At 43.5% G+C, this 16,791-nt stretch overlaps 1 protein-coding gene across 4 annotated transcripts in view; it reads right to left on the reverse strand.

Annotated features, from left to right (window-relative positions):
* The window catches only part of MYO5B (myosin VB), a 357,700-nt gene that overhangs the window by 65,598 nt on the left and 275,311 nt on the right, over nt 1–16,791 (reverse strand). For all 4 annotated transcript variants that reach the window (XM_043546335.1, XM_043546334.1, XM_027817527.3 and 1 more), the window contains exons 21-22: nt 16,460–16,699; nt 4,661–4,897 (exon numbers count right to left, since the gene is read on the reverse strand). In XM_043546335.1, the coding sequence (XP_043402270.1) occupies nt 4,661–4,897; nt 16,460–16,699 (477 nt within the window). The remainder of the gene's footprint in view (nt 1–4,660; nt 4,898–16,459; nt 16,700–16,791) is intronic.

Here is a 16,791-nt window from a genome sequence, read left to right on the forward strand (position 1 = left end):
TCTTTGGATGTATAAATGGGAATATCAGCTAGGAGTAGAGAGGTTATTTTACCTCTGTATTTGACAACGGTGTGGCCTCTGCTGGAATAGTGTGTCCAGTTCTGATGTTCACACTTCAAGAAAGAAGTTGATATACTTGGAGAGGCTTCAGAGAAGAGTCATGAGAATGATTAAAGGATTGGGTAATATACCTTATAGTGCTAGACTGGAGGAGTTCAGGCTATTTAGCTTAACAAAGAGAAGGTTAAAGGGTGATTTGATCAGTCTATAAGTACCTTGATGTGGAACTGAAATTTGTTAAGAGGGCTATTGAGTTTAGTAAACAAAGGTGTAAAAAGATCCAACAACTGGAAGCTGAAACATGAACTAGTTCAGGGAAGATCTATGGTCTGTGTTATGCAGGAGGTCAGAGCAGATCATCACAAACACTATTATTCTATGAATTTATGAAAAACTAAGTATTTCTACTTGGAGAACTGGAGCATGTTTTAATTTTAACCACACATTTTTATGGGACACTAGTACCCAGTGCCATACCTGACAAAAAACAAATGGAGAAAGCATTCTAACTTCTGCTACAGAGCAGATAGTATGGTAGAGCCCTACATTACATACTTTTAAAGTTAACTGAGTGAAAAATATTTCCCAAAGGCTAATTTACTGTGGCTGTGCCCTTTATGAAAGTAACCCACAGACACTGGGAATGGAAAAATAGAGATTTCGCAGCCTCAGGCCCAACTTCAGTTGGAGAAAGAAAAGAATAATATATAGATGAGCTGCTACAATAGAAACATACTTAGCCAGAAGCTATCCTTTATCCTCGATAAACCCTAAATGAAAGCTCTTTTATATCAGACCTTATAGGTCTTGTTTATTTCTTTCTTGTTTCCATATGAAAGAGAAATGGGAATTTATCAACATTCACGTTTCAGAGAAACGTGGCGAGAACAGAAAGGTCCATTTAATGCAGGTGTAGATAAATAGAGCATGTTATCCAGCAGCAATGCGGTAGAAATTCCTTCTCTAGTTGGAAGTCTATCGTCAACACGTTTCCTTTTGGGCCAGATTTCAAGAGAGCTTGGCTCACATTTTGGTACCTACACGAAGTGGCTGGATTTTCTGAAACACTCAGCATTCAGCAGCTCCCACTGAGAACTGTCTATTTTACCTATTTGCATGGTGCGAGCTGTTGGGTGCTGAGCAGTTTTGAAGATCTGGTCCTTATTTGGGAGCTGTTTTGAAATCTGGCCCCAATTGTGGGTGCTGAGCACTTTTGAAAAACTGGCCCTTTAGACTGGAAAAAAAAGGACTGTTCTAAAAAAAATCGTTACTAGCTTGTGAGAATCCTCACAACTCACAGAATAACTCTGTTGCATATCTCCTGAAATCCATAAAGAACTGTTTCTAAGTATTCACACCAGAAAAGGAAAAGGAGATGCTCATCCTATAAATGAGAAGAATTATCCTAAAAGTAGGAGGATGGCAGAGAAAAGCTGAAAGACTTAAGAACAGATTTTGCAGTTAAATCGGAACTAAAATGGACTCGATCATGTTGGCAGCTGTCACAAGTCCAAGAAAGCAAAGGACACAATCAACTTGATCTAACTAGAAAAAAAAAATGTTCTCAGGTGATTTTTGTGCTAAAATCTAAAGAGAATGCATTTCTGCCTTGATCACCATGGTGACACATGAAAGTGCCCAGGGTCCACACTGCTATACTAGCTGTAGGAACATTGTCAATTCTTCTCCTCTCTAGAGCTGCCTATGGTGACCATATTAAACACTCCTTAAATCAGTTCAGACCCCTAAGAGGAACTAGATCCAATGACCCAATTGCTGGGGTGGAATCATCAATTGTCAATAACTATCAAAGCCCTACTTTACTAAGAAATAAATAATACTTTATACCCCTAGAAAGTCTTCCTCCAGGATCTCAAAGTACTTCAAAGACATGAAGCAAGGACCGGTTCATGACATCCTTGTGTGATAGGGAATTATTAGGGCTGGTCGAAAATATTCAAGCAAAATTATTTGCAATGGAAAATTGGGTTCTCAACTAAATGAAAATTTTTGCAGAGTGTGTCTACTTCCCCGAAAAATGTTTTTCTGTTTGAAAAAAAACCCAACAAAAATGAAAAATTAGGGTCCAAACCCTATATTTTTCCAGGTTTTGGCAGTTTTCAGTTGAGAATTTTCATGTGGTATTTAGCAATGCATTTAGAGCCCTCAGGTTTACTTACTTGTGTAACTTTCTGCTGCACTTCTGATAAATGATTGCTGTAAATCTTGCTTGCATTTCCCCACAAATCTCTCTGGCTGGACAGCCCTTCAGTAGAAAAGGCCCAGACAACAGAATAATAAACTCTCTACTTTCCAATTGGCAGGGAACTGGAGGAAGCAACTGGAAGCTGATTTTCAATGTGAGAGAAGGTGGTGTTGGATACAATATTACCCTGCTTGGTGCAGAAAGAAACAAGGGCCACATTCTGAAATTGAACTATTCATTACAGGAGTAAGTACCTAATATTTCTCCTGCTGCAGGCATTTATATAACAAGGCGAGGAGACCCCCTATGTTTTTGTACCTCTCAAGTGCCTTCCCTGTCCATTATTAAACTGAGCCTTCTTCTAAATAACTGAAGGGAATTATAATCAAAAACAACAAAGAGAAAGGATTTTTTCCCTAATTCTATCATCTCCACAATAAAGCATCCTTTGAAACTCTGAAGGGGTCTGCTGTAGCTAGTTAATGAAATATCTCCTGTGACAAGAGGAAACTATTAATTGGGCTTTTTGGGAAGCAAACACATTGATTTTCCCCTTTTCATATCTAGGTCCAGTACACAAAACAATGCAGCCACACAGCGAAACAGAAAACAGCGTAATAATTGCATCTGTTATTGCTTTTGCAAAGAAGGCAGACGTGAAGAAAGCGTGCGGGGACTAAGCATCCTATGGGTTTAATTGTAAAGCTTTGGCTGTTTGAGTGATTTGATAATGTGGCTCTCACAGTAAATCATCAAAACTCTATGACTAAGGGCTCGTTTAACAGGAATAGCTATTGCCGAAAAAGCTACTGTGTGGACGCTTATTCCAGAGTAACTAGTGTGCTCCCAAAGCACAGTAATTATTCTAGAATAAAGTGACTTTCGTTTCGGAATAGAGTGTCCACAAAGGGAGCTATTCTGGAATATTCCAAATAGCTATTCCAGTCCATTTCCCTAGGTCAACAAGCTGTAAGCTTTCCCCATAGCAGTATTACAGAAACCACTCCAGGATTTCAGCAGCTAGAAGTAAGAGGGACCACTCTCATTAGGTCTGCCCACCTTTCACAAGTACTACTGGGGATTTTGGAGGTAAGTTGAACTCCAAGACCTTGGTCCTCCAGTTACCAGAGCAGACCCAGATATATGTTGTACAGGGAACTAAATAAAGTGAGGGACTTCTGAGTAGAAGGTCATTTCTAGTCCTCTGATAAAACACTTAGGGTACATGTACCTTGGAATAAAAGACACGCGGCATGGATGCGGCTGGCCCAGGTCAGCTGTCTTGGGCTCACAGGGGCTGGACTGCAGGGCTAAAAATTGCTGTGTAGATGTTCGGGGTCAGGCTGGAGCTCAGGCTCTAGGATCCTCCCCACTTTCCCAGAGCTCAGGCTCCAGCCCAAGCCTGAATGTCTACATAGCAATCTGACAGCCCCGAATCCAAGCCCAACTCAGTGGACCTGGGCCAACCACAGGTGTGTGTTTGCTGCATAGACGTACCCTTAAGGCTAGTGTCTGCTCACACTACAACACTTTTCTTGTACAAAGGCTCAATACTGGCAACATTTTACACAACTTCAAATTCAAGAAAGATGGATTGCTCAGGTGTAATGACACACAGGGGCAGAAAGCAACTTCTGCCTCTAGCGCAATACACTGATTCAAATCCAGCTAAGCTGGTAGTACTGAGAGTTGTTAGAAATGGCAGGCTGATGGCTTATGGGAAGCGATTTGGCAGTCTCAGTCCAGTTCCTCATGCACAGGTATGCACAACACAAAACCACCATGATCAGCTTCATTAGCAGTCTCATAACAGCCACAGATTGAATGGTCCTGGGCAATGAACAAGCACTCAGTCCCGACAGCGTGTCAGAACATAGTGGTATCCTTTAAACAGTTGTGTGTGCCCTCTAATGGTGCTCTCTGTGCTCTATGTTTTAGAAGCCACCAGAAACCAGTCAGAGCAGCCCTATGTACGCAGCTAGGCCTTGCATGTTCTTGTAGTTAGCGAACACAGTTATTTGGGACCCAACTGTGCCTAGATGGTTTCTTCATAGTTATTGTTGTGCAAAGCTGAGCAGGCACAAACACCGTCCTAAAAGTGTATGCCCAAGCCATGGTTAAGGCACAGAAGCAGGGAAGCTTGAACTGCCACTTGCTCTCCCCACTGTGTGGACAAGCAGTGGACTTCATTTAGCGAAAGGATGAAAAAAGCAGGACTTTCAAAAGCCGCTGAGGAGTCAGATGCCTCACTCCCACTGAAAGTCCCATAGGTGCTTTTGAAAATCTCACTCTTATTCTTAACAAAAACATCCATCTCTGATTGCCTGAAAACAGGCCTACCTTTCATGGTGCCTACACACCACATGGAGGGCATGTGATAAACACAACACATACCTTTCGGAATAGATCTTTCTCCTTATCATAGGTGTCTTCAATAATCTTCCTTTCACTGTGGGCTTTCTCGAGCTCCAGCCTGAGGCTCTCAATCTCTTTTTTCAAGTTTACAAGCTGGTTGCTATCCCCCCGATTCTGCCGATATTGCTCCAGCTCCTTCTTCAGTTTTTCCACATCGGTGGAATAGGCAGAGGTAAGTGCAGAGAGCTGCTCATTCAGGTGCTTGTATTCTTTGTTCTGCAAGCCACAACCCAGGAAAAAGAAAAGGATTATGTGAGCAGGACCAATTGCAAAAGCAGACAAAGAAAAATCCTGAACGTTGTAGGTAATAAATGTTAATAGATATCAGTGCGCATATATACTTCCCTTTCCTAATGAATAAAGCAGACATAAGACAAACCCAATTTAAAATTACAACATGAAAACTTAATAGTAATATTTCTATAACAATTATACAAGCATTTATTTATTTTGTTAAACTAGAAATAAATGCAAATAATGTTTGTTACTTCTTGTAACAGAAACAGTAAACTACATTTTTATTACACCTTCAAAATGAGCAGCATTACTTAATACAATTGGTTTGCAGTATTTTATATTGCAGTTTATCTTTTTCTTCTCAGTACTTACGCCTTCAGGAACCTGCTGTGACGATGAACTGTAATGTAATTGCAGGCTTGAGCACAAAGCTCTATGCCTCATCTATGGGATGCAGTGGTTCAATAGGCCTTTTCACGCGCTCTAATTTTTTGTTTAACCTGTCATCAATTGCTCACTTAAGTAGCTTCCTCTAAAGAGTTTGAGGTCTGAAAAATCACCGCCCCTTGGTTGACGCCTGTGGCTCAAATCAAAGTTAATGGGAATCATATATCGTACAAGTCCCTTGATTATTATTATTACAGTCAACCACACAAAAGAATTTCTCTTTCTTCCCCTGAAAATTCACAAATCACAGCAGCGTGTCCTCTTAGGTGAAAAGTCTATCAAATATCATTACTAGTACTACAGAGCCGTCTCCCTGGGTACAGTTGCTTATGATAAATAAGGTTATTTAAAAACTCTTCCTCTTTTCTTTTTGCTTTTTTTAAAGTGAGCTGCAAAGGATTTTTAAAAACTGGGTTTATGCCCCTTTTTGCTTCTTTTGCTGTATTAACAAAACCTGAAAGATTTTTTGTTTTTTAATCAGTTTTTCTCTGGTTGAGTTTTACTTGGTCTTCCCTGGCTTTGCTGGAGGATGTGTTGATGGGTAGGGGGCATCTCAAGATGTACAGTATGAGCTCACACACCTTGACAAAAGTGTTAACTCTCATAATTTGGTGTGTCAAAGCTTCACCTCCTGGAGTCCGGTGATTACAGGAGAATCCCAGCTTTCATTTTGGTCAATTAAAGTTTCTAGCCCATGTGACTGGAGAGAGAAGCTTGAAAATGTGAAGCCTAAAGGCTCAAAAGCCAGAAGGCAAACACAAAGAAGTCACAAATGTATTATTTTTAAAGTCTCATGATTTTGGGAGGCCCAGATTCATGATTTTTGAATGCTTGGGATTGGCAATGCTGTGAAAGGGTCAGGTATTAAATCTTTAACAATTATTTCCTTTGCCAAAATGGTCATTAGTCACTGAAGTTAAATAGGTGTTAACAAAAAACAAACACGAAGGCTGCAGCCCTGGCCACAATGAAGTCAATGGCCATTTCCAAAAGAGGAAATCTTTGCCTTGGAAGTGAAGAAAGGCAGCACATTCTCGCCAGCTCATGAATTTCTGACTCTTCCTCTTCTCTAAGGGCATGTGTGACCATTGTTTGCTCTCTTAATATTAAGTAAAGTTTTCTGCATGAGCTCCAAAGATAAGCATTTTGGATCTGTCAGGTGACAGACATTGTTTCAATACACATTAAGAATAGGGGCACTTTTTAGTCACAGACACAAAAGAACACTCACCTTCCCAAACGCAGCAAAGCCAGATGCATCTGGGATTGGTTGTCTGAAGCATAAAAGTCACCTTCCAGTACCAACCATACCCCCTCTGAAAACCAATGGGGTGTGTGCATGCATGCAAAGCTATGCAGCTTCACTGTGCGCTTCTTTGGTAACAGTCTCACAGGGAGAGTCACAGACAGCTACTTTATACGTATGTTTCACCACCTTTTTAGGACACACAACATGGAAGCATAAACAGCTAAAATAATAGGCCTGATGTGATGAAATGAGGTACCTGGGAGTAAAGTATGTTGTCGCAGGCCACCAGCAAATGAACAAGAGTCATGATAACTAGATAGGCCCTAAATTAAAATTCAAGTAAAAGGCTGCTTGAGAGGCTTGTTTGCACCCCCCAAAACAGTAAGAAATGGTGATCCCAGTGAAACTTGTTTTTCCTGAATAGAGAGCTCGGAATGATTTGCTGGAGAGAAAGCAGCGAGGATTAGAGGGTACAAATTCTTCCCTCTGAAAGGTGCATCAAGTACAAAATCTAACTTCATCAAAAAGAGAAACTTTAACAAGCGATTTGGAGGAGTGTTGGACGAATAACTGATTTTTCAGTTCATTGGCAGTTCTAAAAAATAATAATAAAAAAATTGGTTTGACCTGAACTGAATCTGGAAAATTTCAGAATTTTTCAGCAAATTGACAAAGTGCATTTTGGGTCAAAGAGAACATTTCCCCTTGAAGCGATAGATTCATTAGGGGATTTTGGCACTAGTCCCAAAACAGACAGAGGAGGAAGAGCCACACCTTATAACTTTTAGCCCAGTGGGCAGGGGAATCAACCAAACATGTGGGGAACTCAGGTTCAGTTCCCCACTCTGCCTGATGTGGAGCAAGGACTTGAATTGGGGTCTCCCACCTCCCAGGTGAATGCCCTAACCACCAGGCTATAGGCTATGCTGGGGTGGGTTATTCTTAATCTCTCCTGATGAAGCTGTTCCACTTTGTATGAAATACTTGAATAGTCATTGGGTGAGAAAGAGAATGATGATAGCCTAGTAGTTAGTGAACTCTCTTACGAGGTACAAGGCCAAGTCCCAGACCCTGCTCTACTAAATATTTAATTATTTATACTAAGTGGAAGAGCTTTAACAGGATACCAAAATACCACATTGCCCAGTGGTTAGGGTGCTCTCTGGGGAGGTAGAAGAGCCAAGTTCAAATCCCTGCTCTATATCGGGGCAGGGGGCGGAAATGAACCCAGGTCTCCCACATCCCAGGAGAGTACCCTAACTACTGAGCAGAAAGTTTAAAGGGGCACTCACAGCAGCACCACCACCTCCTCCCGATTTTGTAAATAGTGCAAAACTCCCCTTATGAATCACACAAAATTGGCCAAAACTATCCAGAGAATTTGCAAACGGTTTTGGGTCAACCAAAACTGCATTTTTCAAATAAACGATTTGTCTGAAAATAAAGGCCCAGCTCTAACACAGCACTAAGCCAACTATTTCTATCTGCCTATAAGCTTCCCGAGCCCTGTTTCCCAGCTGAATGATAACTCCGCACAATGTGTTGCTGTTCAGGATCAGAAAAGCCAACATTATCTGGAGATCATATCTCCTCTGTTTTTATCTTTGCACCCTTTTCCTTGCAGCAAATAATGACAAGTGGTTGAGGAACAATACAATAGATACCAGCAGAAAGCTTGGTTTGGTGGGAGCTTTCTTCTATAACACAGCAAATCCCCACCCAGGGGATCTGTCTCAATGAGTTAAAATTTTCTTACTTAATTCAGTGTGAGCTGAGGTTAAAGGAGGACAGGCCCGTGTTTTTACAGATGAAAACAAGCTGGTGATTTTTTTCCTCCTAGCATGCTGTAAACCTTCACAAAAAGGTGTTCTTTGTGCACTCTGCATGGACTACACAACTACAAACAGCTGTGAACGGGCTCACTGTAGGCTAGCTTTTGTAGAGTCTAGATTCTAGTTTTGATTTGCGTGCTGCTATGTAAGCTGCCTGTTCAGTAATCAAACTTAGGTGGCTAAGATATGGCAACTAATTCTGCATTTGGGTACTTGGGTCTCTAAATATCAATTTTAGGTACCTAGGTGTGGATGCAAGTGGTGCAAATTGGGCAGTCTAATCCAGGTACCCAAGATTGAAAATTGGGCTCACAGGCTTCATTCATCACTGCCATAAGTGGGTGCCACTCATTTGAAGCTGAAGGTGGTGACATTGGCTCACAGTATTAATTACAGATGGCTCCATTGTCTGGACTAACGTATTTAAGACGGCACATACAAATTTCCTATCCTCTTCAATACTGTAGGCAGCCAACAGGAACTCTTGTGTAGTACAGAGGTATGCGAGCTTTAAAGCTGTGAGAGATTGCACGTGATACACAATGTTTCCTGACTTGCCCGCAACAGAATGACAAAAGGTACTTGCTAATGAATGGGTACCACAAACCTCAGCACCTTTTATCGTCTGTGTATGCGGTAACCAGAATGAGAACTTATCTGAAAACACCACCACGTGAATTGTAGTGAAGGAGTGACTTAAGAATTTATCTGCAAAGGGACAATTGAAGAGCCCACATTAATAGGAATTTTGCCATCGTACAACTGAGGCATCTGGATGATCTCCAACACTTGCCTTTGAAACGCTCATGTTATGTTGTGAAGCTAAATGGACAATACAAAACATATCTCATTAGAATAGCTCACTTACTTCCTCAATAGTGAACAGGGAAAATCCCTTAAACTGAATTCTTCTTGCTAAAGGACCTGTAATCAAGAAGCTATTCTGTAGCCTTCTTATGACAAACAGCACTTGATTAATGACTTCATCTTTTCAAAAAGCCACCACACTAAAACTGTCTCTCAAACTGTCAGGCATCTGTCACCTAAAACGTACCATTTCAAAATGCAATATATTTGTATCACAAAGATGGCTGGTCAGATTTAAAACAAGCCTATTCAAAAGACTTTGCAAACTGTGTATTTATTCAGTGTATTCACTACCTTCTAGTTGGTTGTCAAATGAACTGACTCCCAGAATCTGTGGTAGGGTCCACTGGAATGCAGTAGTTACTCTGCATTCCAGATATTTGTTAAAGCAGGAAGCTTTAGACATAAATTTGGAAAAAGTGTTTTTTCTTAAATATGTGTTTTAATTCTAGCTATTCTGGATTTTCAAGCTTGTGGTTTGAAATTGCCTGGTTCTACTTTTCACCACAATCAACCTGGCATGTTTTTCAGAAGAGAGGGTTGCTCACCCTCTGCAAAAAGAAAAGGAGGACTTGTGGCACCTTAGAGGCTAACACATTTATTTGAGCATAAGCTTTCGTGAGCTACAGCTCACTTCATCAGCAGTAACTGAGGTGCTTTAAGATGGGCATCCCTGTGGGTGCTCCACTTCAGGTGAGTGTGTCCCCCTACGCTTTTGTTCGGAGAATTTCAGCAGCAGTGCTCATCTGGGTCGCATGTGCACTCTCCCCATCTCATGCCGTTTTTGGTGCCTATCTAGCGCGCATGACCAGACCCCCCACACCCCGGTCAGTTCCTTCTCTACTGTACAGTCCGTAGATTGAACTCCGAAGCAGAGGGGGGAGGGCAGGTAGTGGAGCACCCACATAAACACCCATCTTGAAGAACCTGTTACTGCACAGGGTGAGTAACCCTCTCCTTCTTTGAGGAATGTCCCCTTGGGTGCTCCATTCCAGGTGACTGTTGAGCAGTGCCCTCTGGTGGATGGAAGGGGCTTCAGAGTTGCATGGGTAATTGATGACAATACACTAAGTCCTAACTGTGTGTCTGATCTTGAGCCTGGTCTATTGCATAGTGTTCTGTGAACATGAGCAGATACCCAGGTAGCTGCTTTGCAAATGTCTATAATCGGTGCTTGTTTAAAAAGGCTACTGAGGTTGATAAGGATCTGGTGGAGTGGATTTGGATCCCCGCTGGGGGTTGTAACTCCTTCTGTTGGTAACAAAGCTGAATGCATCCAATAAATTGAACGCACCCAGAGTCTGTTTGGAGCTAGCGGAAACTTTAGATTGGTCCAAAGTTGAAACGAAAAGCCTCTGACTTTCTGAAGGGCATAGTTCTTTCAAGGTAGGACACTAGTGTGTGTCTTACATCCAGAGCATGTAATATTGAGTCCCATTTGCTCCCATGGGGTTTAGGGAAGAACGAGGGAAGATGGATCGGTCGGTTCAAGTGAAAAGAAGAAGGTACTTTGAGTAAAAGTTTAGGATGAGGTCTTAGGGTGACCTTGTCCTTGAAAAAGATGGGTGTATGGAGGTGTGCCATACGATCCCCTAGCTCTTCCATTTGTCAAGCAGACATGATCGCAACCAAGGCAGCCACCTTCTTTGACAGGTGTGTCAGAGAGCATGTTGCTAATGGTTCCAATAGGGCTCTGGTGAGGCAGCAGAGAATCAAGTTCAAATCCCAAGGTGGGTAAGTACTCGAATTTCAGGTTAGACGTTTCTGATATCTTTTAGAAAGCGTTTAGTTATAGGATAGGCAAATATAGATATCCCATTCACCTTGTGGTGAAAAGAGGTAATAGCCGCGAGATATACTCTAATTAAGCCAAGCGATAAGCCAGATTTTTTAAGTTCTAATATGTATTCTAATATCATTGGTAAGGGAGCGGTAGCAGCCCGGGCTTGTTTGTTTTGCCACCAGATGATAAATTTCTTCCATTTATGCAGGTAAGTAAGTATTACATGTGGTTGTCCTACTGCTGTTTAATAATATGTCCTTCACCTGTTCCAAGCAGGTCAGTTTGTCATGATGGAACCATGTAGGTTCCATGCTCTTAGGTGAAGCCTCTCCAGGTTCGGGTGGTAAACCTGTCCAGCATCCTGCGATAGAATGTTAGGTAAAAGAGGAAGAGTACGTGGCATACATACTGCCATCCTCAACAGGTACAAGTACCAAGTTTGTCTGGGCCATGTGGGGGATATCAAGATGACTTTGGCCTTTCTGGTCCTTATTTTGTGAAGCACCCTTGATAGCAGGGGTATAGGGGGAAATGCTTATAGCAGTGATGTGTCCCATTTGATGAAAAAAGCATCCCCCAGGGATCAGGAGCCCAACCCTGCTCTCGAGCAGAATTGCAATTCTGAGATGTTGCAAAGAGTTCTATGGATGGATGACCTCAGTGTCTGAATACGCTCTGCAGGACTGTGTTGTTTAGTTCCCACTCATTCCCTGGGAGAACTCTCTGTTTAATGTATCTGTTGTGGTGTTTTAACATCTTGGGAGACACAAGGCTAATATGTTGACATTGTGCCGGATACACCAATTCCACAATTTGATAGCTTCAGTGCATAGGGAGTGTGATCTTGCTCCTTCCTGTCGGTTTATATAAAACATTCAGGCAATGTTGTTCATCATTACCCTTATGGTCTCAATTCTGATCAACGGTAGGAAGTGCAAGGATGCATTGCAAACTGCGTGCAGCTCCAGGAAGTTTATCTGCAACAAATGTCTCAGAAGACGACCATCCACCCTGAATTATGTGGTGCTATAGGTGAGCCCCCCCCGCAGCCGATCAAGGAGGCATCTGTTGTGAGAATCATTTAAGGTGGAGCCTGTGCGAAAGGGACTCCCACACACGTTGTCGGGTTGGGTCCATCGTCCATCAGCGTAGAGAGTCTTTGACTTTGAGCCGCATGGTGAGGTGCTTGTTCAGGCTGTGTCTTTATGGAACGTAGATGTTCTTAGCCAGTCCTGAATGCAGCGCATGAGAAGTCCTGCGTGTCGTACCACAAATGTGCTTTCCGCCATATGACCTAATAGTTGGAGGTAAGTCTGTGTTGCTATCTGTGGGCTGCTCAGTACTGCGGAGATCAGATTGACTATAGTGACAAGTCTGTTTGTTGGTAGTGACACTTTGGCCTCCAGAGCATTGAGATGGGTCCCAGTGAAGTCCAGTTTATGCACGGGTGTCAGTGTTGATTTTTGCATGTTTAGTTGTAATTCCAGCTGTGAAAGGAGGGCGATTGTCCTGTGAGTAACGTCCAGGGCACGTACCCAGGTGAGTGCCTTTAGTAGGCAAACGTCCAGACAGGGAAATATTATTACCCCTTGCTTGCGAAGGTGTGCTACCACTACCACAAGAATTTTGGAAAACACCCACGGGGCTGTCGAGATGCTGAAAGGCAGAACTTTGTACTGATAACGTTCTGTCCTCAGTAAATCTGAAAAGCCTCCTGTGAGCGGGATGCATGGTTATGTGAAAATAGGCGTCTTGGTGGCCGAGGTCTGAGAACCAGTTCCCCTGTTCCAGTGCTAGTATTACTGTTGTTAATGTGACCATCCTGAACTGCCAGACCTTTGCAAATTTGTTGAGTTTTCTGAGGTCTAGAATAGGTCTCCATCCCCTGTTCTTTTTCTGGGTTAAGTAGTAGTGGGACTAAAAACCCTTCCCTCTGTGTTGTGATGGTACCTGTTCCATGGAGCACAGATGTAGGAGGTGGTTTACTTCTTGCTGCAGAAGATGTTTGTGAGGGGATCTCTGAAGAGGGATAGGGAGGGAGGATGAGTTGAAGGGATGGAGGGGAAAGGTATGGAACAGCCTGTGTGCATTATTTCTAGAACCCATTTGTCCAGGGTGATGGATTTCCATGCTTAGCAGAAAGGGGTCAGACAGTGTCTGAAATGGGGGACGGTCAATGATGGCGTCAGCGCTGAGGAACTGGGAGGTCACTTGGGCCCTCGACCAAACCCTCAAAATTGTTGTTTTGCAGAGGGTTGCTGGGATGCCAATGACTGAGGCGCAGGTGGTCAATGCCTTGGAGGTCTGTCTGTGCCTTTGTGTGTTGTATCCCTTCTGTTGTTGGGCATATGGGGCAGACCTTGTCTGCTGGAAGGGATAGTATTTACCCTGTTTTTTCTTGTTGGAGGTGTGTATATCCCCTGGGTACAAAGGGTTGCCCAAGAGTCCTTCAGGGTGTGGAGGGACTCGTCAGTCTTTGTTGGAAAGAGCTTCTGGCCATCAAAAGGGAGGTCCTCCACAGTGGATTGTACCTCCCTTGGGAAGCCAGACAGGCGGAGCCACGAAGCTCAATGCAAACTATGGCTGTGGCCATGGAGTGTGCCACCATGTCTGCTGCATCTAGAGATGCCTATAAGGCATTTCTGCCTAGGAGATGGCCCTCGGAGATGATGGCTTTACATTGGTCTCTTTTGTCTTCCGGTATGTAATCAATAAAGACTGTGAGTTTGGAATAGTTTGTGTGGTTGTATTTCGTCATCAGTGCACTGTAATTTGCAATCCGAAATTGAAGAGCGGCTGATGAGTAGGCCTTGAGACCAAAAAGATCTAATTGTTTCCATGCTTTGTCATATGGGGTGGATCTAGATTGGTCTTGTCTTGCCTCGTTGACTGACGTCAACAACGAAAGAGTTCAGTGTGGGGTGAGAAAATAAAAAGTCCATCCCTTTTGAGGGAACGTAATTTTTTTTATCCGCTCTCTTGCAAGTGGGCGGTATCATTGCTGGGGTCTGCCATGTTTTTTTGCCAGCTTCATAAGTGCTTCTTTTATCAGAAGTGCTATTTTCGACAAAGATGAAGTTTGGAGAATGTCCAGTAATTTGTGTCGGGACTCTGCGACCTCCTCTAGGGGGAGCTCTAGGGAATTGGCAATTCTTTTGAAGAGCTCCTGGAAACGTTTGAAATCATCACAAACTGTGGGTGGTCGTAGTGTTATGGCCTTACCTGGGGAAGAGACGGAAATGTTGGCTGATGGTGTTGTTTCCTGCTCCAGGGCCTCCTCCTGTTCTTCAAAACTTTCCTCCAGAGATTCTGATGGTGTAGACAGTGAAGGTGGTGGGGGAAATCTAATCCTCTCCCTGTAGGAGTTTGGGAGCCAGGCATATTGTTTCTTGTGTGCCCTCCAGGGGTCCCAGTAGGGCCATTGCATGGGGAATGGCAGAGGTGGTGGCATCTATGTGTGGCCATTACCTGGTCTGGGTGTCAACCCTGTGGTAAGACTTAGGTTCTACAGGTGGGCCTAAGCTGAAGTAGTTTGGATGGAACTGGAGTGGTGTGTTGAAAAAGCACCCTTCTCCTCCTCCTCATCTTCCTCCTTGCTGGAAAACAGAGAAGCCAAAGGCGTGGTGGGTTGACATGGGACCGTGCTTACCGGAGATACACTGGTATCGAAGAGTGGTGATTCTGGCGTCGCTGACATCAGTAAGTCATTGTGGTGCAGGAAATGGTGCAGTGTCGGTGGTTTCAGTGCCGAGGTGGTCGGTGCCGATGATGATGTTGCGCTTGCAGGCGTCAGTGCCGACACGCAAGTGCTCTCTGCTATGGGAGCGGAAGGTGGCGCCATAGCCTGTGGCGAGCGCCTCGGTGCCACATCTTTCGGCAGCTCTGTCGGTGCCGTGGCAGAGGAGGTAGGCTTTTGTTTGCCTCTCGACTCTGAGCCTGCCAGCTTCGGGAATACTAAAAGACTATTATGATCCCAAACTAGCTATTGATTTTAATCATTACTGGGAGCTCCATCTCAGGCCAAGGAGAGTTGAGAAGGAACTGAGGGAGGTCTGCTCACGTACGCTAGATAGGTGCCGACAAAGGCGTGAGATGGGGAGCACATGCGTGACACAGATGAGCGCTGCTGCTGAAATTCTCCGGTCAAAGGCACAGGAACATGCATTCCCCTGAAGTGGAGAACCCACAGGGACACTCCTCAAAGAAGAAATACTAGTTACTATCTATGAGACATCTGGTCAAACTGAGTTCCAGAATGTGATTTCATCATCTTTCAATTTTTTCAGCTAGCCAAGCTGTGACACACGGTGACAGCTAGGTTAGTCTTGGTAAATGAATGCAGAGAAACAAGCATTTCCTGTTCTTGTGCTTTTGATTGATCAGTGAAATCTGTTTCACATTAATCATCAGTGTGCAGGAAATCTCTACAACTTAAGCAAGAGCATTAACTCCTGTGATTCTTGCTCATTTACCAAGTATTCTACTGTATTTACATTTCTTAAAAGCATAATCAGTAATCTCTTGGCACATGTAAAATATTAGTAACAGAATTAAACAAGGAAGTTTAATTGGCACAATGCCAATAAAACACTTCGTCAGTCACTGAGTTCAAAACCCTGTAGCCACTGTACCTCTGTACCTTCCCTCCAGGTCAGAAGTGGATGGGGAAACAAACAAAAAAAACCCCAACAAACAGACTTTGCAGCGTGTCCTGGCTTTGGCAGACCAAGGGCAGGAAGTGAGTTCATGGAGGATAGGGTCCATCAATAGCTATTAGCCAAGATGGTCACTTGATTGCCAGAAACTGGGAGTGAACATCAGGGGATGGATCACTCACTGATTGCTTGTTCTGTTCATTCCCTCTGATGCATCTGGCATTGGCCACTGTCGGAAGACAGGATACTGGGCTAGATGGACCATTGATCTGACCCAATATGGCCGTTCTTATGTTCCAGAGGTGAGGACCCTTCACTGAGAATGCCCTGGCAGCAGCTAGCTCAAGTGCTGGCAGCCACCCTGAAATCATTCAGAGAGTGGCAGTCTCTAAGTTAAGCAGGGCCCATACGGAAGACAACACAATATTTCAAAAATCAACCCCTTAAACTTCACCTATACATCAACTGGCAGCAAGGCATAACACGCTACTTATGGGAAGTCACATTGAATGCATGGTAGCCACATTCTGCAGCAGCTGAAATTCTCGGGTGTGCTGAAGGTATAGCCCCACGTAAACCACTCTGGAACAATACTTGTTACATAAAGTCTAGCCAGCCACTCATTTATCCACTTCCCAAATTCTGCCTGCGTGATACATGCAAGACAGAAACAGAACCAAAGTCGTTCCAATATACTCGGGGGCTCACCTGATCATCTATCTTCCTCTGAAGCTGAACCACCTTGTTCTCCATGCCGATATTGAGTTTCTTCAAGTGCTGTGCTGACCGTGCCTCAATCTTCAGTTTCTTCAGCTCTTGCCTGGCCTTCATGCGCCGGAAGTAGCATTGGATGACCACAGCCGCACACTTGAAGCGCAGGAAGTGCTTACGAGCCAGCCAGGCCCGGGCATGTTTCTGGATGATGATAGCTTTGTGCTCCAAAAGGATCTAGAAAACATGCAGAAACAAAAGACGATCAGGAGAAACATGTAGAAACAAGACAATCTGGAGCATCAAACAAAGCTGCTATCGGTTAGTAA

Source organism: Chelonia mydas, chromosome 5 (assembly GCF_015237465.2).
Source record: "Chelonia mydas isolate rCheMyd1 chromosome 5, rCheMyd1.pri.v2, whole genome shotgun sequence".
Classification (NCBI taxonomy): Eukaryota; Metazoa; Chordata; order Testudines; family Cheloniidae; genus Chelonia; species Chelonia mydas.